The 25,578-nt window shown below is 42.1% G+C and overlaps 1 protein-coding gene across 2 annotated transcripts in view; it reads left to right on the top strand.

Annotated features, from left to right (window-relative positions):
• Positions 1 to 25,578, top strand: part of NPR3 (natriuretic peptide receptor 3) — an 84,318-nt gene that overhangs the window by 7,799 nt on the left and 50,941 nt on the right. For both annotated transcript variants that reach the window (XM_047767462.1, XM_047767468.1), the window contains exons 2-3: positions 3,309 to 3,431; positions 23,704 to 23,870. In XM_047767462.1, coding sequence (XP_047623418.1) covers positions 3,309 to 3,431; positions 23,704 to 23,870 — 290 coding nt within the window. The remainder of the gene's footprint in view (positions 1 to 3,308; positions 3,432 to 23,703; positions 23,871 to 25,578) is intronic.

Genomic DNA, 25,578 nt, shown 5'->3' with positions numbered 1-25,578 from the left:
CAGTCCAAGCAGGTACTGATATTTAAAGAAAGAATGTGTCCAGGAGTTCCCGTCATGGTGCAGTGGAAACGAGTCCAACTAGGAACCATGAGGTTGTGGGTTTGATCCCTGGCCCCGCTTAGTGGTTTGAGGATCCAGTGTTGCCGTGAGCTGTGGTGTAGGTCACAGGCTCGGCTTGGATCTGGCATTGCTGTGGCTCTGGCATAGGCTGGCAGCTACAGCTCCAATTAGACCCCTAGCCTGGGGACCTCCATATGCCACAAGTGTGGCCCTAAAAGGACAAGAGACCAAAAAAAAAAAAAAAAAGAGTCCATCAGAAGGGGTTGGTTTTAGTGGTGATGGGGAAAGATAAAAGGAGATGGGCCAGGACAATAAAAATAGAAAAGAAGTGACAGAGAGGCCAGTGTTGAACGCAACCCATCCAGAACTTGGGGAAGCTTGTGCTCCCGTGTGAGGACACAGCCTGTTCAGGCCTGGACCAGGTGCAGCTCTTAGATGGATGCTTAGGTTTATCAAGGCCTGATGCCTTTGGATGTGTGAATCCTCCAGCTGACCTCCCTGATTCTGATTTCATCCTCACTAACATCCTGCCGTTTATAATTTGGCTCCTCAATTAGCACGCCCAGGTATATGTGGACACAAACATGTTTGCGATCATTTTGGTCCTCAGTGAAATTAATCTTCATTTCCGATTATCTACAAATGTCTGAATTAGATCATTGTGACTTTGTCCACAAGCAGTGACTCTGCTCTTTACGTGGTGACAGAGTCGGGTGCTGTGTCTAGGGGTTTAGAGCCAGGCTCTGGATTATGATTGATTGATGGAAAAATGATGAAGGCTGCCGGTGGACCGTCAGCCCACACTTACTGGAGCCTTCCGAGGATGCCCACTTTTGGAATCCATGCTGTTCAAATTTGGCCAGCCTCAGCCCCTTCCTGGCTGTTTTGTGGGACCCCTTGGCTCTTTTATCACTTAAGGGACTAGAATCAGATCGGAGCTAAAACAAGCATGTAGGTCGTGGTGAGTGATGAGGAGTTTCTTTGAAAGCTTCCTTAGTGAGACATCTTGGAATCTGACTATTTATCTCAATTATATAACTATATTTCCAGGCAGAACGACCCCCTACTGCCACAGTTATAGATCTTTATGAGTTTTGCGTTGTTTTACAAACTTGTTCTGCAGAGCTCTTGGCCAGTGCCCTGAGCCCTTTCTATCGTAAGAAATGTCAGAGTCATGATCTAACACTCTGAATTAACCTGTGCAGTAAACGAAATGTCAACAAGCTCCTAGCCCGCCATGCAGGTTGCCAAGGCGGCTTTGGCACAGCCTGAAGTTTGTTCTACATCTTTCAGCACCCACGCTTTTATAAAGAATATACACATCATGCAGGGCTGGCACGCATGATGATAATGTGGTTATGGCACCCAGGCCTGTCCGGGCCTCTCCTTTCCTCCGTGTGGGCAGAAAGACACAACAGACCCTGCCATGGGGGCCAGGGGCTGTCAACAGTGATCAAAATAACTGGATAATGGCCAGTTCCCCACTTCCCTCTAGTCTCTTGTAGGTCTTACAGGACAGGCAGCAATATTCTTGAAGCTGCTTAGAGCCACTGTGACAGTGTGAATGTCAACTGAGAGCGTGTGCGGAAGGGCCTGAAATCTTGGTAACTGTTTCCTATGTGTCTTGAGAGGGCTTGGCAAGAAGGGTTCTACATTCATACAGTGGGAAACCTGTACCACTTGCCGCATCCTCTGATTTGCGAAATGAATGTTCTCCCTAAAGCCATTTGGATTGCTTTTTCAGGAAAATGTGTTTACTATGCTTGTATGAGAAGCAGTTGAGGAGTTCCCGTTGTGGTGCAGCAGAAAGGAATCTGACTAGGAACCATGAGGTTGCGGGTTTGATCCCTGGCCTCGCTCAGTGGGTTAAGGATCCGGTGTTGCCGTGAGCCATGGTGTAGGTGACAGATGTGGCTTGGATCTGGTGTTGCTGTGGCTGTGGTGTAGGCCAGCAGCTGTAGCTCTGATTAGACCCCTAGCCTAGGAACCTCCATATGCCGAAGGTGCGACCCTTAAAAAAAAAAAAAAAAAGAGAAGTAGTTGACATGCCTCACTATCTTACGTTGGGCAACAAGTTTGGGAATTTATTTAAAGTATTTAACAAATTTATTTCAAAACTATTTTTGAAATAATTTTGTACTTTTGGGAAAGGTATAAAGTATACTTTTGGAATGTATAAAGCACCTCTGTATAGCCTTTGCCTAGATTTTCACCAGTGGTTAACATTGGACCACATAGGCTTTGTCATTCTAAATCTTTCCTTTATCCCTCCCCCCACCAAATATAGACACATGCGCGTATAAACACACAAATGCTACTCTCTTTTAGTGAACTATTTGAGAATAAGTGCAGCCATCAGGCTCTCTTGCCCCTAAAAACTGGTGTGCTTCCTAGGAACAAGAATATTCACTCATAACCACAGTAGTATTATGAAAAGCAAGAACTTTTAACACAAAGGCAATATTATCCAATTTACAGACTTTATTCAGATTTCTCCAGTTGCTCAGTAATGCCTTTTTTTTTTTTGTCTTTTTGTCTTTTCTAGGGCCGCACCCACGGCATATGAAGGTTCCCAGGCTAGGGGTCTAAATCGGAGTTACAGCTGCCAGCCTACACCACAGCTCACAGCAATGCCGGATCCTAAACCCACTGAGCAAGGCCAGGGATTGACCTGACCCGCAACCTCATGGTTCCTAGTCGGATTCGTTAACCACTGAGCCATGATGGGAACTCTTCAGTAATGCCTTTTATAGAAAAACTTTTATTATTATTTTTTAAAAGGTCCAGGATCCAGTCTGGGATCACTCATTTGCATCCAGCTTTCTGTTTCCATTAGTCTAGAACATATCCTCAGTCTGTCTTTGTTTTTCATGCAAGTGACCATTTTAAAGGGCGCAAGCCCACTGTTCTATACACCGTCCCCCAAGCTGGCTTGTGTGGCTGCTTCCTTCTGGTTAGATTCAGGTCACCCACTTCGAGGTTTGGGGCTCTTTCTGGTGTGTTACACCAGGGTGAGCCTGTTCTCGAGGTGGGTGATGTTGGCGTCCACTGCTTGGTTACGGTGGAGATCACTAGCTTTCTCCACTCTAAAGTCACTGTTCTTCCCTGTGTGGTTCATAAGTAATTTATGCGGAGATTCTCTGGGACTTCAGAGGTGCCCTGCTCCTTGCCAGCCGCCCCGTCTGGATTCAGCAGCGCTGTCCCCATTCACAGGGGCATCTCACGGTGCTGTTTGTTCCTCCCCGCAGTGGTGATCATGTGTGCGAGCAGCGACACCATCCGCAGCATCATGCTGGCGGCCCACAGGCATGGGATGACCAGCGGAGACTACGCCTTCTTCAACATTGAGCTCTTCAACAGCTCTTCTTACGGTAACTGCCTCGTTTCCCCCTCCCGCTGCCAGGGTGTCTAAAGGGGGCCGATGAGCTGGGTCCTCTCAAAGATGTGATTTCCATAGAGAGGATTTTAGAGATTTGTGATTCTGAACACTCTTCACTTCTCAGAAGTTCTCAAGCTTTTCTTCTCTGAGAACTCAGAACAAAAGATATCGCCCCCCTGTGGTGCCAAGGGACTTGTTTGGGAGAGCGTGGCTTACTCCAGCCCTCCAAATTGCCATAAATCCTGGTCCTGAAGACCGCCCCCCAGTGTGTTTCCAACTGCAGGTTGCCCCCACGATGGACTGTTGGAATAATATTAGTGAGATATGGGCAGAAATTTTAGTAGCATGGAATAGACTTGAACCTGTCAGTGCAATAAAACATGTCAAGGTATGTTACACATAGCGGAAGTATGGTTTCAGAAAACTTTTTAGTAATATGATTGTATGTTTGTGTGTATATGTTTATGCATGTTACACTTACTTTTTTTGTCTTTTTTTGTCGTTTTTAGGGCCGTGCCTGAGGCATATGGAGGTTCCCAAGCTAGGGGTCTAATCAGCTGTTGCTACCGGCCTACACCACAGCCACAGCCACGCCGGATCTGAGCCGCGTATGCAACTTACACTACAGCTCATGGCAATGCCGGATCCTTAACCCATTAAGCAAGGCCAGGGATCAAACATGCAACCTCATGGTTCCTAGTTGGCTTCATTTCTGCTGCGCCACAATGGGAACTCCCTACACTTATGTTTGTGATAGGCCACAATGAAATAAATAAAATAACCATTACAGTAAATTGAGGTAAAAATTTGGGGAAGTTGCTGCTTCCAGCCCCTCCCCCTTCCAGGTTACTGCCTCTTAAGCTTCTCTTATAAAATGTTCAGGAGCCACCAACAGGTATGATTGAAAACATTTAATTCCTTAAATGCTTATCTGGGGAAGTTCCTAGGGTTCCTGTGATGGAGGGTGTTAAGGAGGTCATCAAGATCACAGGTACAAAACATTTTCCTCCAAATGTGGTTAGGGCTCCCTCTGAAGTCATCAGTCAGGGCTATGGAACAGTTCTTCCGACCCTGCACATTGGCAGTTACAGGGAAGGGTTATTCTTAGCTCCACTCCTCAGTTATTGCAGATGAGATATGGTTAGATGGGACCAACCCAAACCTTAAAGCATATGCTTCAATTTCCTGCTCTGATATCCTGCTTTACTTAAGCAATTGATCATTGTGGATAAACACAATAAAACATACATATTTCTCTTGGGGATAAAGAAATGTTGTTGAAGCAAAAAGTAACCTCCACTTCCTGAGGTGGATACAGTTGGAGATTTGAAGCTTGTAGGATAAATGCCCAATTTTTCCCTCCTTGCTGCCATCATTGTCTTTTCCCTTCTTTTTACACAAGCAGAGTGGAAATTTTGCTTCTTGATGCAAGGTCAGGGTAAAATTACATTATTGGTTACAGTATTGAAATCATTGAGATAATGGTAGAAACTGGTGAAAAATGAAAAACATTTATTTTGAGTTTTGCGAGTTGGCTACAGCAATGCATGTGTGTGCATGTTATAAATGGGCGAGTATAATTCAAATATTAGGTACTGGAATTACTTTCATTCACAGATAAAGCTTGTATTACTTTTCCCTGCTTATAATACATGAGTATTACAGAAAATTTAAGAAACATAGAAAAGCACGGGGAAGAAAACGTTACTGTAATTTCTGCCATCTAGATAAAAGTACGTTGATAATATTCAGATGTATAGCTTGTCTATTTTGTTTAAAATATATTTATGAAAAATATTTTTCTTCTAATATGGCTATATAGTATTTTACAATGCTTATATGTCATCTTTAATTTTTTATTTTTTCAGTATTTATGTTGTTTCCAGATTTTTGCTGTAAGAGCAATGCTGTATGCATGCATGCACACATACACACACAGTCACATATATACGTGTGTGTAATCTCTAAGACACGCTTCTAGAAGTATAATTTCTGGGTCAAATGTTATATGCATTTAAGTTTTGATAGATATTGCCAAGTTGTTTTCTAAAGAGGTTAACTAATTTACACTTTTACAACAGTTTATGACATTGTTTTCCTGTGTTTCTGTCAATCCTGTGTCATATAACTTTTAAAATATTTGATCTATTTGAGTTTATTTTTTTGTCTGTAAGCAATGTTTTGCAGTTTTCTTTATGGAATTCTTCACCATTCCTTTTTTTTTTTTTTTTGGCTCTGCATGCAGCACGCAGAAGTTCCCGGGCTAGGGAATGAACCCAAGCCACAGCAGTGACAAAGTGCCAAATCCTTAATCCTTAACCAGGGAACTCCACACTGTTCTTATTGAGTTCATTCTCAGATATTTCATGTTTTCTGGTCGCTGTTATGATCATGATCTTTTCCTATTACATTTTGTAGTAGTAGTTGTTAATAGAAACAAGAATTCCACATATTAAGTCTTCTGTCCCAATAGTTTTTCTTTTTTAAATTTTTTTCTTTTATTTTATAATGATTTTTTCAATAATTTTAATTTAGAGAATAGTAATTAATTTAATTACTATTCTCAAATAGTAATACATATTGTTCCTCAATTTTGATAGTTAAACATTATATTTTTCTTTTCTTATTGCATTGGTAATAGCCTCTAGAATAGTATAATAATGGTGATACTTTAATTTCTAATACATTCAGAAATAGATGTTAAAATACTCTTTTGTTTATTAATTGTGGTTTCAAAAATTGGAAGTGAGTGATGAATGCTATCAAACACAGTTTTCTTATACTTTTAATATATTTCCTAGTATTGAGCCATTATAGTATTCTTGGAATTAAGCATAGTTTATCATGATGATTTTTTTAGATGTATTACTGATTTTAAGTTTTTGGTATTTTATTTAGGATTTTTGAATCTATGTTCAGGAGTAAGTTTGGACAGTTTCATTTAGGTGGTATTGCCAAATTTTAATATCAGATAATATTAGCTTTATACAGTTAATTGGGACATTTTCCATTGCTTTTATGCTCTAGAGCAGTTTATATAACAAAACAATATTCCTTGAGTGGTAGAAACAATTCAACTCTGTATCTGGACTGAATGTCTTTTTAAAGGTAATTTTGGAAAATTAAAAAAATTTTATTTTGAAATAATTTTAGACTTACAGAGAACTTACAAAAGTAACAGAAAGAGTTCATGTATACCTTTTGCTCAGATTCCTCTAATGTTAACAATTTAAATAACCATAGTACAATTATCAAAATAAGAAAATTAAAGCAGATATAATACTCCTACCTAAACTACAGGCTATATTTGAAATTTACCACCATTCCTCCTGATGTTCTTTTTCTGTTGGAGGATTCAATCCATTTAGGTGTATGTCTTCTTAATCTTCTCCAATCTAAGATAGTTCTTCAATCTTTTCTTAGTTATGACCTGACGCTTTGGATGAATCTGTTACATTATAGAATGCTTTGAAGTTTGGGTTTCTCTGGTATTTTCTCATGATAAGCTCTCAGTTTATATGTTTCTAGCAAGAATGCTACAGAAGCAGGGCTCTGTCCTTCTCATTGCATAATATCAGTCATATATATATATATATATATATATATATCATTGTTGGTGATTTGGGGACTTTTTAAAACTTATTTTTCTATTAGTTCAGTTTTTATGCTTCTTGAAAACTTAATTGCATGGAGTTGTGCAGTGTGCTCTGGTGCTGCAAGGTATCCTTGGTGTTTCTGATTATATCCCCTTTCTTTCCCCTTTTACACCCTGGTTGCTTAGATTTTGATTTTGGCCATCAGTCTGCCTGAGAGGCGGTACCATGTACTAGCTCTTGGCAGGTTGACATAACCCTGCCCTCCCCTGCAAGCCTTAGTTTCTTCTAATGATAATAATAGTACTTATCTCATGGCATCAGGCTGAGTAATAAATGATGTGGTATATGTGAGATACATAGAAAACTTCTTGGAATAGGATGAGTGTTCAATAAATCTTAGCTATATTTACTATTACTTTTAGTTTACTTTGGTCATTACAGATGGTACTTTGAAAATCAGTTCCGTTTGTACATTTTTTTCTGTGGGATAGTATTGTAGAGTGATTGAGGCCACACATTGTTTTGTTACCAAATTAACCAGCTTTTATCCAGTGTATCCTAAGAACCTGAGTGCATTAGGAATTACATCTGCATGCAAACAACCAAAACCCCCAACTATAGTAATTTAAATAAATAGGTTTATTCTCTCATCTGTAAGAAGTCCAGAGGTGGGTATTCCAGGGCAGGAATGATGGATCCATAATGTCATCAGGGAACAAAGCCTTTTCTCATTTTTTGTTCCCTCAATCCTAGTAAATAGCATCTATCCTCAGGGTTATGAGATAGTGGCTAGAATTCCAGGGGTTCTGTCTTAATTCTGGGCCAGATGGAGGGGGCGGAAGATGAGAGGCACAAGTACATCCTTTCCGTTGACTTCTGTTTGAAGGGCTCACTGGAAGCCCTACTCATTGACTTTTTTTTTTTTCTTTTTCTTTTTAGGGCCGCACCTGCGGCATATGGAAGTTCCCATGCTAGGGGTTGAATTGGAGCTGTAGCTGCCAGCCTACACCACAGCCACAGCCACACTAGATCTGAGCCGCATCTGCAGCCTACACTATAACTTAAAACAACGCCAGATCCTTAACCTACTAAGTGAGGCCAGGGATCGAACCTGCATCCACATAGATACCAGTAGGTTTGGTAACCCACTGAGCCACAGTGGGAACTCCTCTCACTCATTGACTTTTGCTTCCATATCATTCTACCCCTATTTGGGAGAGGGCCAGGAAATGTGTGCTTTGGTTGGGCTCACTTCTACCCCAAGTCAATTCAGGAATCTGTCACTCAGGAAGATGGGACAATGGAAGTAGGGAGGTGACTGTCCATGTTTGCCACAGACCCTGAAGCACCTTTCCTTCTCAGAGTAGAAGCAGCAAACAGTCTTGCAGCAGGCAGAGTGACCTAGACCGAGAATCTGGTGTCCATCACTCATAAAGGACCTTCTCTGAGATTTTGTACCCTAAGAATCAAATAATCATGAAATGTTCTTCAGCATTCTTTTCTCCCTGTGCTTACTCACAGCAAACTCTACAGCAATTCCAAAAAAAGACTCTATTTTAAATCATAATTGAGATTGGATATTTATTTTATTTTATTTTATTTATTTTTTCTAGAGGTGCATACTTTTTTCACTTAGTGTCTTCTGTCTTCTTTAATACCCAGAAGTAGATTATTAGATCACATAATAGTTCCATTTTTAATTTTTTGAGGAACCTCCATACTTTTTCCCATAGAAGTTGTATCAATTTACATTCTTACCAACAGTGTCTTAGGGTTTCCTTTTCTCCACATCCTCATCAACACTTGTTATTTATTATCTTTTTGATAATAGCTGTTCTGACAGGTATGAGATGATACTACACTGTGATTTTAATTTGTATTTCCCTGACAGTGATGCTGCACATCTTTTCATATGCCTGTTGGCCATCTGTATGGACATTTCTTTTTTGAAAAAAGTGTCTATTTGGATCCTCTTCCTATTTTTTAATTGGGTTGTTTGTTTTTTGATGATGAATTTTATGAATTCTTTGTTTGTTTTTAATATGAACCCTGTATCAGATATAAATTTTGCAATTATTTTTTCTCCCTTTCAGGAGGTAGCCTTTTTGCTTTGTTGACAGTTTCCTTTGCTGTACAAAGGCTTTTTAGTGTGATGTAATTCCATGTGCTTATTTTGGCTTTTGTTTCCCCTAACAGAGGAGGCTAGCCAAAAAAACATTGCTAAGACAGGTTTTAAATTGTGGCATATGTTTTCTCCTTAGAGTTTTATAGTTTCAGGTCTTACATTTAAGTCTTTAATCCATATTGAGTCTATGCTGTGTATATGCTATGAAAAAGTGGTCCAACATGATTCTTTTGCACATGGCTGTACTGTTTTCCCAGCACCATTTATTGAAGATGCTGTGTTTTCCCCATTGGATATTCCTGCTTTCTTTGTCTTAGGTTAATTGACCATGTAAGTGTGTGTTTATTTCTGGGAACTCTATTCTGTTCCACTGACTTACGTATCCATTTTTTTTTGTGCCAGTACCATACTGTTTTGCTTACTGTAGTAATATACTTTTTTGAAATTACTCAATGAATTTTATTACATTTATAGTTGTACAGCAATCATCACAACCAAATTTTATAGCATTTCCATCCCAAACCCTCAGTGCATCCCGTTACCCCTCAATCTGTCTCATTTGGAAACCATAAGTTTTTCAAAGTCTGTGAGTCAGTATCTGTTCTGCAAAGAAGTTCATTGTGTCCTTTTTTCAGATTCCACATGTAGGTGATAGCATTTGATGCTGGTGTCTCATTGTCTGATGGACTTGACTTAGCATGATAATTTCTAGGTCCATCCATGTTGCTAAAAATGCCGGTATTTCATTCCTTTTAACATTCCATTGTGTATATGTACCACATCTTCTTGATCCACTCCTCTATCAATGGACATTTAGGTTGTTTCCATGTCTTGGCTATTGTATAGAGTGCTGCAATGAACATTGGAGTACATGTGTCTTTTCAAGTCATGGTTTTCTCTGGATAGATGCCCAGGAGTGGGGTTGCTGGATCAAATGGTAGTTCTATGTTTAGTTTTCTGAGGAATCTCCATACTGTTTTCCACAGTGGTTGCACCAATTTACAAGGGTTCCTTTTTCTCTACACCCTCTCCAGCACTTATTGTTTGTAGACTTTTTGATGATGGCCATTTTGGCTGGTGTAAGGTGGTACCTCAGAGTGGTTTTGATTTGCATTTCTCTAATTATGAGTGATGTTGAACATCTTTTCATGTGTGTTTTGGCCATCTTTATGTCTTCTTTGGAGAATTGTCTATTTAGATCTTCTGCCCATTTTTGGATAGGGTTGTTCATTTTTTTGGTATGGAGCTACAGAAGGTGTTCATAAATTTTGGAGATTAATCCCTTGTCCATTGATTCATTTGCAAAGATTTTCTCCCATTCTGTGGGTTGTCTTTTCATTTTATTTAGGGTTTCCTTTGTTGTGCAGAAACTTTTCAGTTTAATTAAGTCCCATTAGTTTATTTTTGTTTATTACCGTCATTACTCTAAGAGGTGGATCTGAGAAGATGTTGCTGTTGTTTATGTCGGAGAGGGTTTGGCCTATGTTTTCCTCTAAGAGTTTTATAGTATCTGGTCTTATAACTAGGTCTTTAATCCATTTTGAGTTTATTTTTGTGTATGGTGTTAGGGAGTGTTCTAATTTCATTCTTTTCCACGTGGCTGTCCAGTTTTCCCAGCACCATCTATTGAACAAGCTGTCTTTTCTCCATTGTATATTCTTGCCTCCTTTGTCATAGATTAGTCAGCTATAGATGTGTGGGTTTAATTCTGGACTTTCTATCCTGTTCCACTGATGTATATTTCTGTCTTTGTGCTGGTACCATATGGTTTTGGTGACTGTTACTTTGTAGTATAGTCTGAAGTCTGGGAGCCTGATTCCTCTAGCTCCATTTTTCTTTTTTAGGATGTTTTTGGCTATTCTGGGTATTTTGTGCTTCCAAACAAATTTTAAAATATTTTGTTCGAGTTCTGTGAAAAATGTCCTTGGTACTTTGATAGGGAGTGCATTGAATCTGTAGATTGCCTTGGGTAGTATAGTCTTTTTAAAATTTTGTTTTATATATTTTTTAGGGCCACACCCAAGGCATATGGAGGTTCCCAGGCTAGGGTTCAAATTGGAGCTACAGCTGCCGGCCTATGCCACAGCCACAGCAATGCCAGATCCGAGCTGCATCTGCGAGCTACACCACAGCTCACAGCAACACCAGATCCTTAACCCGCTAAGTGAGGCCAGGGATTGAACCTCCAACCTAATGGTTTCTAGTCAGATTTCATTTCTGCTGCACCACGATGGGAACTCCATAGCATAGTCATTTTGATAATATTGACTCTTCCAGTCCAAGAGCATGGTATGTCTTTCCATCTGTTTGTGTCATCTTTGATTTCTTTCATCAGTGTCTTATAGTTTTCAGAGTACAGGTCTTTTGTCTCTTTAGGTAGGTTGACTCCTAGGTATTTGATTCTTTTAGATGTGATGGTAAATGGGATTCCTTCCTTAATTTCCCTTTCTGATCTTTCATTGTTAGTATATAGACATGCCATTGATTTCTGTGTATTAATTTTGTATCCTGCAACTTTGGCAAAGTCATTGATGAGCTCTAAGTTTTCTGGTAGAGTCTTTAGGATTCTCTAGGCATAGTATCATGTCATCTGCAAATGGTGATGGTTTTACTTCTTCCTTTCCAATTTGGATTCCTTTTATTTCTTTCTTTTCTTTTTTTTTTTTTGTCTTTTTGCCTTTTCTAGGGCTGCTTCCTGTGGCATATGGAGGTTCCCAGTTCTAGGGGTCTAATCGGAGCTATAGCCACCAGCCTATGCCAGAGCCATAGCAACTCGGGATCCGAGCTGTGTCTGCGACCTATACCATAGCTCATGGCAACGCCGGATCCTTAACCCACTGAGCAAGGCTGGGGATCAAACCTGCAACCTCATGGTTCCTAGTTGGATTTTTTAACCACTGTGCCACGACGGGAACTCCCCTCCTTTTATTTCTTTGACTTCTCTGATTGCTGTGGCTAGGACTTCTAAAACCATGTTGAAGAGTAGTGGTGAGAGCGGACATCCTTGTCTTGTTCCTGATCTTAGTGGGAATTCTTTCAGCTTTTCACCATTGAAAATGATGTTAGCTCTGGGTTTGTCATATATGGCCTTTATTATGTTGAGATAGGTTCCCTCTATTCCCACTTTCTGAAAGTTTTTTATCAGAAATGGATGTTGGATTTTGTCAAAGTCTTTTTCCACATCTATTGAGAGGATCATATGGTTTTTTTCTTCAGTTTGTTAATGTGGTGTATCACACTGATGGATTTGCAGATATTGAAGAATCCTTGCATTCTTGGGATAAATCCCACTTGATCATGATGTACAATCCTTTCAATATATTGTTGGATTCGGTTTGCTAGTATTTTGTTGGGGATTTTTGCATCTATGTTCATCAGTGAGATTGGCCTATAATTTTCTTTTTTGTGTGTGGTATCTTTGTCTGTTTTGGTATCGGGGTGATGGTGGCCTCATAGAATGAGTTTAGGAGTGTCCCTTCCTCTGCAATTTTTTGAAATAGTTTCAGAAGGAGAGGTGTTAGCTCTTCTCTAAATGTTTGATAGAATTCACCTGTGAAGCCATCTGGTTCTGGACTTTTGTTTGTTGGAAGTTTTTTGTTGTTGTTGTTATTGTTTTTTATTGCCTTTTTGCCATTTCTTGGGCCGTTCCCACAGCATATAGAGGTTCCCAGGCTAGGGGTCTAATCGGAGCCATAGCTGCCGGCCTACACCACAGCCACAGCAATGCGGGATCTGAGCTGTGTCTAAACCTACACCACAGCTCACGGCAACACCAGATCCTTAACCCACTGAGCAAGGCCAGGGATCGAACACGCAACCTTATGGTTGCTAGTTGGATTCGTTAACCACTGAGCCACAACGGGAACTCCTGTTGAAGTTTTTTAATCACAGTTTCAATTTCAGTTCTTGTGATTGGTCCATTCATCTTCTCTATTTCATCTTGGTTTAGTCTTGGAAGATTGTACTTTTCTAAGAATTTGTCCATTTCTTCTAGGTTTGCGATTTTATTGGCATATAGTTGCGTATAGTAGTCTCTCTCTCTCTCTCTTTTTTTTTTTTTTCTGCCTTTTCTAGGGCTGCACCCACGGCATATGGAGGTTCCCAGGCTAGGGGTTGAATCGGAGCTGTAGCCATCAGCCTACGCCAAAGCCACAGCAACACGGGATCTGAGCTGCGTCTGCAATCTACACCACAACTCACAGCAATGCCAGATCCTTAACCCACTGAGCAAGGCCAGGGATCGAACCCGCAACCTCATGGTTCCTAGTCGGATTCATTAACCACTGAGCCATGACGGGAACTCCCAGTAGTCTCTTAAGATCCTTTGTATTTCTGTGATGTCCATCGTTACTTCTCCTTTTTCATTTCTAATTTTATTGATTTGAGTCCTCTCTCTTTTTTGGTTGATAAGCCTGGCTAAGGGTTTATCCATTTTGTTGATCTTTTCAAAGAAGCAGCTTTTCATTTCATCGATCCTTTCTGTGGTTTTCTTCATTTCTACTTAATTGATTTCTGCTCTGATCTTTATGATTTCTTTCCTTCTACTAACTTTAGGTCTTGTCTGTTCTTCTCTCTTGAGCTTTAGATGTAAAGTTAGCTTGTTTATTTGAGCTTTTTCTTGTTTCCTGAGGTGGGCTTGTATTGCCATAAACTTTCCTCTTAGAACGGCTTTTGCTGCATCCTATAGGTTTTGAAGTGTTGTACCTTTGTTGTCATTTGCTTCTAGGTATTTTTTAATTTCCTCTTTGATTTCTTCAGTGATCCATTGGTTGTTTAGTAGCATGTTGTTTAGTCTCCATATGTTTGTGTTTTTTTGCAGTTTTTTTCTTGTTGTCAATGTTCAGTCATATAGCGTTGTGGTTGGAAAAGATGCTTGATATAATTTCAATTTTCTTAATGTTACTGAGGCTTGATTTGTAGCCCAGGATGTGATCAATGTTAGAGAATATTCCATGTGCACTTGAGAAGAATGTGTATTCTGTTGCTTTGGATGGAATGTCCTATAAATATCTATTAAGTCCATCTGGTTTGGTGCTTCATTCAGGGCCTGTGTTTCCTTATTGATTTTCTGTCTGGATGATCTGTCCATTGCTGTAAGTGGGGTGTTAAAGTCCCCCACTATGATTGTGTTATTTTCGATTTCTCCTTTTAAGGTTGTTAGCAATTGCCTTATATAGTGCGGTGATCCTATGTTGGGTGCATAGTTATTTAAAATAGTTATATCTTCTTCTTAGATTGATCCTTTGATCATTATGTAGTGTCCTTCCTTGTCTCTTAAAATATTCTTCACTTTAAGGTCTATTTTGTTTGATATGCGTATTGCTACTCCAGCTTTCTTTTGATTCCCATTTGCATGGAGTATTTTCCTCCATCCTCTCACTTTCTTTTTTTGTTTGTTTGCTTGTTTGTTTGTTTTTTTTTGGTCTTTTGTCTTTTTCAGGCCACACCTGCGGCATGTGGAGGTTCCTAGGCTAGGGATCTAATCAGAACTGTTGCTGCTGGCCACAGCCACAGCCACAGCCACAGCAACACTAGATCCAAGTTATGTCTGAGACCTATACCACAGCTCACGGCAATGCTGGATCCTCAACCCACTGAGCGAGGCCAGGGATCGAACTCCCAACCTCATGGTTCCTAGTTGGATTTGTTTCTGCTGCACCATGGCAGGAACTCCCATCCACTCACTTTCAATTTGTATGTGTCCCTAGAAGTGAAGTAGGTCTCTTGAAGACAGCATATGTATGAGTCTTGTTTTTGTATCCATTCAGCCAGTCTCTGTCTTTTGGTTGGGGCCTTTAGTCCATTAACATTTAAGGCAATTATTGACATATATGTTCTTAGTGCCATTTTATTAACTGTTTTGGATTTGTTGTTGTTGCTCTTTTTTTCTTCCCTTCTTCTCTTGTTCTCTCCTCTTCTGGTTTGATGACTATCTTTAGTGTTGTATTTGAGTTGATTTTTCTTATTGGTTTGTGTTTTAATTGTAGATTTTTGGTTTGCAGTTATTCTGAAGTTTTGATATAGGAGTCTATATACATATGAGATTGTTTTAAGTTGTTGGTCTCTTAATTGCAAGTGCATCTCCAGTGTCCTGCATCTGTACCCACCTCTTCTCATGATTTCTGATTTTGGTGGTATAATCGTGCATGGATGATTTCATATCTTTACTGTATATATACCTTTACTGCTGAGCCTTGTCATTTGTGGTATTTTTGTTTCTGGTTGTGACCTTTTCTTTTCTGCCTAGAGAAGTTCCTTTAGTATTTGTTGTAAGGCTGGTTTAGTGTTGCTGAATTCTCTCAGCTTTTGCTTATCTGTGAAGCTTTTGATTTCTGCTTCAAATCTGAATGAGAGCCTTGCTGGGTAAAGTAATCTTGGTTGGAGGTTTTTTCCTTTCATCACATTAAGTATATCATGTCACTCCCTTCTGGCCTACAGAGTTTTTGCTGAAAAATCTGCTGATAACCTTTTTGGAGTTCCCTTGTATGTTACTTGTTTCTTTTCCCTAGCTGCTTTCAAGATTTTCTCTTTGTCTTTAATTTTGGTCAGTTTGATTAGTATGTGTCTTGGTGTATTCCTCCTTGGGTTTATTTTATATGGTACTTGTTGTGCTTCCTGGATTTGAGTGAGTGGTTCCTTTGCCATGTTAGGGAAGTTTTCAGCTATTATTTCTTGGAATATTTTTTCTGTCCCTTTCTCTCTCTCTCCTCCCTCTAGTACCCCTATAATATGGATGTTGGTGCATTTAATGTTGTCCCAGAGTTCTCTGAGACTCTCTTCATTTGTTTTCAATCTTTTTTCTCTTTTCTACTCTGCATCCGTAATTTCCACTAATCTGTCCTCCACCTCACTTATTCGTTCTTCTGCCTCCTGTATTCTGCTTATAGCTGCTTCTAGTGAATTTTTTATTTCAGTTATTGTATTTTGCATCTCTTCTTGTTTAAGTTTTATATCCTGTATCTCTTTGCTCAGTGTTTCCTGTACGTTATCCACCTTTGCCTCCAGTTTATTTCCAATGTCTTGTATCATCTTCAGCATCAACAGTCTAAAGCCTTTTTCCTGGAGGCTGAGTATCTCCTGATCACTTGGCTGTTTTTCTGGGGCTTTTTCTTTCTCCTTCATCTGAGTTACAGTTCTCTGTCTTTTCATTTTTATAGGTTTTTGGTGTGGTGACCATTTTGGAGACAATAGAGTTGTAGCCTCTCTTACTTCTGGCATCTGCCCCCCTTGTGGCTGAAGTCAGTATGGGGGTTTGCTGTAGGCTTCCTGATGGGTGGGACTGATGCCTGCCCACTGGTAGGTGGAGCTGATTCCTATCCCTCTGGTGGGTGGGGCTTTGTCTCTGGGTGAGATTAGAGGTGGCTGTGTGCCTGGGGGTCTGTAGTCAGCCTGTTTGCTGATGGGTGGGGCTGTGATTCCACCTGGATTATTGTTTGGCCTGGAGCTTCTCAGTGCTGGTGGGTGGGGCCAGATTTTCCCAAAATGGCCACCTCCAGAGAAACAGAGGGTGATGAATATTTGGGAGCGCTTTGCCTCCAATGTCCTTCCCCCACAATGAGCCACAGTCACTCCCTGTTTTCCTAGGAGATCCTCCACAAAGTACAGTCAGGTCTGACCCAGATTCCTATGGAGCCTTTGCTTTGCCCTGGGACCCAGTGTACATGAAAGTCCATGTGCACCTTTCAAGAATGGGGTCTCTATTTCCCCAGGTTCCATGGAACTCCTGCACACAAGCCCCACTGGCCTTCAATGCCAGATGCTCCAGGGGCTCTTTCTCCCAGTGCCAGATCCCCAGGTGTGGGGATTTGATGTGGGGCTCAGAACGCACTCCTGTAGGTGAGTCTCTGTGAACCAGTTAGTTTCCAGTCTGTGGGGCTTCCCCCCCAGGAGGTATGGGGTTGTTTATATTGTGTAATCATCCCTCCTACCTCTTGATGTGGCCTCCTCTTTTTCTTCTGGAGTAGAATATCTTTTTAAAAGTTTCCAGTCCATTTGGTTGAAGGTTGCTCAGCATTTGGTTGTAATTTTGTTGTTTTTATAAGAGAGGTTGAGCTCCAGTCCTTCTATTCTGCCATCTTAATCCTGCCTCTATTTTACTTTTATCATTATTATTTTTTATTTAATCTCACCTGTAGTGTGTTGACGTTCCCAGACCAGGGTTTGAATCTGCACCACAGCATTGACCTGAGCCACTGTAGGGACAATGCCAGATCCTTACCCTGCTGTGCCACAGGGGTACTCTGAGATCTTTTTTTTTTTTTTCTTCCATTTCTGACTGCTCTGTGGCATGTGGAGTTCCTGGGCCAGGGATCAGATCTGAGCCACACTCTTGACCTAAGCTGCAGCTGTGGGGACACTAGATCCTTAACCCACTGTGCTGGGCCGGGGAGTCTCAGTGCTCTCAAGACACCACTGATTCTGTTGCACCACAGTGGTAACTCCTGAGATTGGATTTTTAAAAAAACATATTACATATTTTGTTTATATATACTGAGTATTGTCACTATGAGCACTCAAAAAAATTCTCAGGAGTTCCCACTGTGGCTCAGTGGTAACAAACCAAACTAGTATCCATGAGGATTCGGGTTTGATTCCTGGCCCCACTCTGTGTGTTAAGGATCCAGCTTTGCCATGAACTTTGGTGTAGGTCAGAAACATGGCTCGAATCTGGCATTGCTGTGGCTGTGACGTAGGCTGGCAGCTGCAGCTCTGATTTGACCCCTAGCCTGAGAACCTCCATATGCTGTGGGTGCCTCTACCCCCCAAAAAAAGAAGACAAAAAAAAAAGAAATCCTCAGATCTGCCCCATTATGTTGTTATAGGAGTTAAATATATTATGAAAGAATTCAAGTGATGGATAATAAGATTGAAAGGATAGATTTAAAAAAAATCCAGAGTGAAGATGATATATATTTCCCTGAAGAATATTGAGTAGCACCTATTGGCATTTTCATTCACTGGCATTATCTTCTTTCTTTGTACGTAAGTTAGGTTATTTGAGTGATCGTGTCTGGGAGGTAAGGTTATTATAGCATTTCCCTGACTTCCTAAGAACTCAGAGGGCGCTAAATAAGGTAAGAATGAAAGTACTCCAGGGCCATAAATTATTTGACTCTCTAAAAGAAGAAAAATGGCAGAAAAATTGGGGAGGGATTGGATTTATGTTTTGCTCTTAAAGTGATACATGCAGCTTGGGGTAATGAGAAAAGAGGAAGAATTCCCATGTAATATTAACGGTTGTTAAACCACATTTAGACACTTCTTTTTATGATTTTTCTTCCTCTGCTACTTTTGTTTTTAACCATTTATTTTGTTTGCTGTTTTAAATTTTGGAACACCCTAAATTCTGATGAAATGAATGTGGAGCTGGCATGGCACCAGTGTTTGGAGGCTGGCTTGTTTATTAATGAAGTGACTCCAGGACCATTCATCTCTTTCAGCCTCCATTTCCTCCTCTGTAAAATGGGGATTACACTTAAATCTTCCTCATAGAGTTTTTCTGAGGCCTGAAGAATGAAATGCTACCGGCAGAGCAATTCATAATGGCATCACTCAGTATGTGGTGCTGTTATTACTGATGGGAGGGGCTGGGCCAGCCTAGCTCAAGGCTGGCATGTAACTCCAGGGGTGTTTGGAGAAGGTGGGTGAGGCAAGAGGACCAGTGCTTCTTTTTCACATAGATGGCTGTCAGAGGTCAGAAGCCACAGGACTCTGCTGCCAGAGCAGGTGAACTCTGGGCATCCATTTCTTGGATGTACTCTGTGATGTCTCAGCTCACATTTACCCAAGGCTTGCTGTGTGCTGGGTCCCTGGAAAATACTGAGAGCTACAGGATGACACATTACCCCAGGGCAGGTACCACTAGCTCCCTGGCCACAGGATTGCTGAGAACAGGGCTCGATGCTGCCATGACATTATTTCCCTCTTTCGCAGATATTCCATACCCTTCTCACTCTACATGCAAGCCTGGGGCTCCATGATGTTTACAATGAAACAAAACAAAGAAAGCAAATTCACTTTTCCTGTTCCTGAAACAGCTGTAAGAATCACCTTCTCTGCCTTGCTTCTCACTAGCTGGCTTCTTTCTCTTCTTCATCCCTTGTTCAGGACCATTGCAAGACTATAAGAGTGGTACCCACCACTGCTGTGAGAGTGCTAGCCTCAAGGTCACCACTGACCTCATCACCCACATCACCTGCCTTGCTGCACATGCTTCTAAAGCAGTGCTGTCCAGCGGAGCTTTCTGGGAGGCTGGCTGTGTTCTATTCTGTGTCACCCAGTTTGGGAGCCACTGGCGACGTGTGACAATTGTATATTTGAAATGTGGCAAGTGCAACTGAGGAATCGAACATATATTTAATTTTGATTAATTAATTAATTAATTAATTTTTTATCTTTTTAGGTCTGCACTCATGGCATGTGCAAGTTCCCAGGCTAGGGGTTGAATCAGAGCTGCAGCTGCCAGCCTATGCCACAGCCACAGCAACGCCAGATCGGAGCTGCATCTGCGACCTACACCACAGTTCACGGCAGTGCCAGATCCTTAACCCACTGAGCGAGGGCAGGGATCGAACCTGCATCCTCATGGATACTAGTTGGCTTCATTACTGCTGAGCCACAATGGGAAACTCCTGATTAATTGAAGTTTAAATAGTCACACATGTGGCTAGTAGCTGCTATATGAGTACAAAGTCCTTGCCATATTGTTTCCATCCACTTCTTTCCGGAAACCCTGTTTTTCTTAGCTTTGGGAGCACAGAATTCTTCTGGTTTCCTCTTGGCTTCTGTCTCCTCCTACTCCTTCTGCCCACTGAAATTAGCATCCTCTAAGTGCATGCTCACCCTTTGCCCTCTCTTTCGGGGTTCTGGGTATGAGATATGTGACCAACATACAGCCCGCTCTCTAGCCCTCACTCCTCTTTCTGGCTTCAGACCACTCTTTCCAGCCCCAGCCTGGTGCTATCACTTGGATGTTCCGTAATCACACACCTTGAGTTGACCGTGACCCTAACTGGAATTGTTGTCATTTCCATGTCCCCCCACCCCCTCCTCCTCCCTCTGACTCTGCTCTTCCCTCTGACAGCCGTTCTCCTTTCCTCTTTGGCATCATCGGTGATGCGCCTCCTCCCTCGTTCACTCCCTAAGTCCCGTGGAGTCTTAAGATGCTGCCTTCACAGACCTCTGCCTTCATGCTCAGGGCTTGCCCTCTTTTTCTCCTCATAAAAGCAGCTGAAGATCTGCTCCCTTCAGAAAAACATGAAAAGAAAAGAAGACTTGCCTGTGATTCTAACCACCCGGAGCCGCGTGTTTTATTTCGGGTGGTGTGACTTCCCCCATTCAACCTCTTATAACCTCTTGCCTGGATTACTGTGGCCGTGAACCCTCCGTGTCTCCCCAGTCTAATCCGCTGCTATTTCCCAAGGCCGGAGTCTGATCATGTCATTCTCCTGTTCCGCTCGTAAATCTCCAGAGGCACCCAGTTGTCTACTGAATTAAATTTGTCCCCACTCAGGGGGCGTCCCGCCAAGCTGACCCAGCTTTCCCAGCGTTCAAGGGACCCGCGTGGGAGGGGTACGGACCCACTGCGATACAAAAACCCACCAAAGCAGCAGGTCTTAGCATTGGTTATGGTTGTGACGAGATACCTATTTAGTTTGGCCCAAGTTTACTAAGCACTATTTAAGAAAAAAATTAAGTGCTTTTGTTTCCATTCTTTTTTTCTAGAAAACAGAACTCCAAAGTCATTGTCTTTTAGATCATGGTAGACAGATTTATTGTACTGGGTTTTACTTCTTTCAAAAAAGATTATTTTTTCCATTTTAGTAACTGAGATAGATAGCTGCTGTTTGCAACTCTAGTTGTATTTTCTAATTACAGAGCATAACACACTATAGGGTTAAGTGTTTCCTTTCTTGTGCCCCTGGAGAGGACTCTTGCTCACAGCTGAGAAACTCTGACCCTCTTTGCCTCAGAAACATCAATCCTGCTGAATCTTGAGACCTCAAGTCAGTTAAAATGGAATCAGTGAAGGAGTTGCCATTGTGTCTCAGCGGGTTAAGGACCTGACGTTGTTTCTGTGAGTATGCGGGTTCGATTCCGGGCCTTGCTTCGTGGGTTAAGGATCTGGTGTTGCTGTGGTGGTAGTGTAGGCCACAGCTGTAGCTCTGATTTGACCCCTTATGCCCAACTTTTCTTACGCAGGTATGGGCATAAGAAAAAAAAAAAGGAATCAATTTGTATTGATTGCGTGCCTAGAAGAAATGGGTCCCTCCAGGGGTTGAAGATGTGCTAGAGCTTAGAATTCAGGGTCTTTCCTGACAAATGGATTTGGGCCCTTCACAAAGGCCACGTTGCCTGGGTCTTGAGCACCAGTGGGGTCTGCCCTGGCCCATGACAGTGACACACAGCTCACTGGCTCTCTGGGCACCTGCATAGTTGTGGCTTCTTTGGTGTTCGGAGGTTTCATGTGGGAGGAGGAGGAAGACTTCATCAAGTTTTGTTGGTGGCCTGAAATTTAATCCTGTGCTCATTGAGAACATCTCTAGCCCTTAATGAATTCTGTCCTCAGCGCCGTCTTATTTATCTTTTAACAGCTCCCTGGCGCATAGTAAGCAATTAGTAAATGGCTGCTATTATTAGGATTATGATTAAACAGAAGTCTCCACAAACAAATTCTTTGTCTCTGCCCTTTCTGTGCTCCAGACCGAGGTTCCCAGCTGCCGGCTGGATGTCATACACATTTGCACCTTTGCCTGTGCCATGGGCTCTGCCAGGCACGCCTCTCCAACCTCCTCTCCTCTTCTTAAAATCCTATTCACACATTTCGGGCCAGACTGAAGCCACCTCCTGGCATGGAACATCGCTCGCCGGAGCTGGTTGCCTCGTCCTGTATTCCCCTGCGTTATTTCCACCCACCACTGCCCGCCCACGTACTGAGCTAACCGTGACCCTGGACGAACTTCAGTTCTGCGCATCTCTCAATCCCTCTCTGAAGGTGGTGAAGGCTGTTCGAGACATTTGTGATGCCCACTCTGGTGACCGTCACAGAACCTTGACGGTCCATGTTTGTCTGATTTAGGCTGTGGTAGAAATTCCAGAGCCACTCGCTCTTTACTGAGCCTTTTCTGGAAGAGTAGCACGTGTACCGTGGCGCTCTGGCTGCACATTCCAGAAGCATCCTCCCTGTTTAACTGCTGGGCTCCTGTTGCCTGCTCGACTGGGGGCTCGGGGTGAACAAATGACCTTGGTGTTAGACTCCAGCTGGCTGAGCTCCTTGTTGTATTCACAGCGATCTCCAGGAAACAATGTTAATTTATAGAATTATTATTACTATGGTCAAATGTTAGAGGTCCCTCTTTCCTTTTGGGGTCCTGCAAGTCACATGGTTTCTCACAAGTGAAATGATAAAGAGAAGAGGAATGATTCCTATCTCTGTAAAAGTGGCTTTTGCTTTTGTGAAAGGCTGTGAAGTACCCAGCTTCGCAAGACCTTGGTTTCCTCATCTGTAAAATAGTGAGGATAATTGTACCCACAGTCACGGGCTCTTGTGAGGATTAAATGGGTTTATACATATCAAGTGTTCAATAAATAGGCTTTTATTATTATTATTATATACATATGCCCAATAAATGTTGGCATTTTTTATTTTATTACTATTGACGCACTGATGAGCTTGTCCAATAAATTTATCTTTATGATGTTGCCAGCACTAGAGGGATTCAGATCACCTAAGCTCCTTTCCAGGCTGAAGAGATCTAATAAGTATTTCAAGAAATGTCAGTAATCTCAAACCTTTTTCTTTTTTCTTTTTGTTTTCGTCCTTTTAGGGCCTCACCGTGGCACATGGAGATTCCTAGGCTAGGGGTCTAATCGGAGATGTAGACACCAGCCTATGCCAGAGCCACAGCAATGCCAGATCCGAGCCGTATCTGCAACCTACACCACAGCTCACAGCAACACCGGATCCTCAACCCACTGAGCAAGGCCAGGGATCGAACCTGCAACCTCATGGTTCCTAGTTGGATTTGTTTCCACTGCGCCACCATGGGAACTCTTCAAATCTTTTTCTTTTACCAGCACCAGCTTTATAATACTTGTGTAAATCTGTTGTAGTCATTTCTGCCCTTAACATCTTACATAACGTCACATTTATCATAGCACGGTAACATCTTGGTTGACCTCCACAGTTGACTGTAGGTGTTAAAACATTAAAGTGTCCCTGGAAGGGAATAAAGCTGCTTCATACTCCTGCAGGGCTGTACTTCTTGGGGGCTGACAATTACAGTTACATGGTTTTGATAAGGAATGAACCCAAGAGTGCTTTTCTGTCTGTCTCACATTTCAAAGGAACACATGTCCAGAGGGCCCTCCTCTCCTTTGAGGACCTCGACATTGTCACTTTGTACCCAAGTGCAAAATCGTGACAATGCCTACTGCCCTGGCTGCCAAAAGAAACATGTGGGGACACATCACAGTTGCAAAGGGAGAATGGCCCCTTTATGGTGACTGGCTTGGAATTATAAATATTTTTACTTCTCCCGTAGGAGATGGCTCATGGAGGAGAGGAGACAAGCACGACTTTGAAGCTAAGCAAGCGTACTCATCCCTCCAAACAATCACTCTACTGAGGACAGTGAAACCTGAGTTTGAGAAGTTTTCCATGGAGGTGAAAAATTCTGTTGAGAAGCAAGGGCTCAGTGAGGAGGATTACGTAAGTGCTTGCTGATGAGCCTAGACCCTCAGCATCCTGAAAACAGTCTTTGAATGAAATCGGACATGATAAAGCATCCTGTTCAGAACCATGCAAAGATTCCTAGGTTCAGGTCTGAATGCCGCAGTTGCTTTCTGTGCTTTTTTTTTCCTCCTGGCCAGCTTTCCTCCTCCCCCAACCCATATTACCCCACCCTTCAGTTACACTTTACCAACTGCTGTAGGAAGGGGAGTTGCTTTCCAGGGGTACTGGGGGCCATGCTGAGCAGAGGTCTGGAGAGTTGCATCATCTGTTCTGCCAGGAGCGTGTTGGGGGAGAAGATGGATGAAGAACTGTCAGTTTTGCATGCCTGATATTTCCAAAGCTTGGTGGTAGATGGTATTTTGGATTTTAGAAGGCTCTTCTTTCCTTCCTTTAGCTTTTTAGGGCCACAAGTGTGGCATATGGAAGTTCCAGGCTAGGGGTTGAACTGGAGCTGTAGCCGCCGGCCTACACCACAGCCATAGCAACGTGAGATCTGAGCCTGTCTGCAAACCTATAGCACAGCTCACGGCACCACTGGATCCTTAACCCACTGAGCGAGGCCAGGGATTGAACCTGCACCCTCATGTATTACTAGTTGGGCTCATAACCTGCTGAGCCGCAAGGGGAATTCTTTCTTTCCTTCCTTCCTTCCTGCTTTCTTTCTTGAAGTATAGTTGATTTACAGTGTTGTGTTAGTTTCAGGTGTATAATAAAGTGATTCACTTACATATTCATATATACATATATCTCTATCAATCTGTCTATTCTTTTTCAGATTCTTTTCTCATATAGGTTATTACAAAATACTGAGTAGAGTTCCCTGTGCTATACAGTGGGTCCTTGTTGGTTATCTCTTTTATATAGAGTAGTGTGTATGTGGTATTCCCAAACTCCTCATCTAGAAGGCCCTTTCTTCTGGCAATCTGTCTTGGCTTCATGGCCATTGTGCTTCACGCTCTTGTGGCTGTTTCATTGCCACCTTCTGCTGCAAGCTGTTTCCCATTGAGGTCTTTCAGGGTGTCCCACCCGTTGTTACTTGTGCATCTTCCAAGAGCGGACTGGAGTCAGAAGCTTAGGCCAGGCTCAGGATTAAGCAAAGGGACTATCCTGAGAGGTGGCTCTGGAGACAGCTGACCACACCTCACTTGGTGCCATTGTTTTGCTGCCTCTGGCCCCCTTTGCTGTGTGGCCCATCAAACTTCTGTGTCACTCCTGCAAGGGCTTTCTCGGAGCAGGAGGAGCAGGCTGGTTGGGTAGGTGGGCTGATTTTCCAAACTGTTCACTCCACTGTGTCCTCAACTCAAAAGGAATACCTTCTTAATGACAGATATGTGCCTTGGAAGTCTCTGCCCGAGATAGACGATGACCAGCTTCATACGGGATGGTCACTTCCAAAGCACGTCACTTCCACCTGATTTCTTTAGTTGAAGTACCACAGAGCACAGCCATTGGCTTCAGACATACCGCATTCAGAGCCTGGACGTAGCGCTTTCCAGCTCTGTGATCTGGGGCAAATTACTCAGTCTCCCTCAGGCAGATTACACCAACTGCTGGAAGGATTACCGATGATCTAGCTGAAGTCTTTAGCACTATCTGGTCAAAAAGTTGGAACTCAATGAATGAGCACCTCTTTTGTACCATCGGTATAAGATTGTACCTGTCTTTATGGGAATTTGCTATCAAA

This window comes from Phacochoerus africanus, chromosome 1, assembly GCF_016906955.1.
Source record: "Phacochoerus africanus isolate WHEZ1 chromosome 1, ROS_Pafr_v1, whole genome shotgun sequence".
Taxonomy (NCBI): Eukaryota; Metazoa; Chordata; class Mammalia; order Artiodactyla; family Suidae; genus Phacochoerus; species Phacochoerus africanus.
This window is presented reverse-complemented; position numbering and strand designations above follow the sequence as displayed.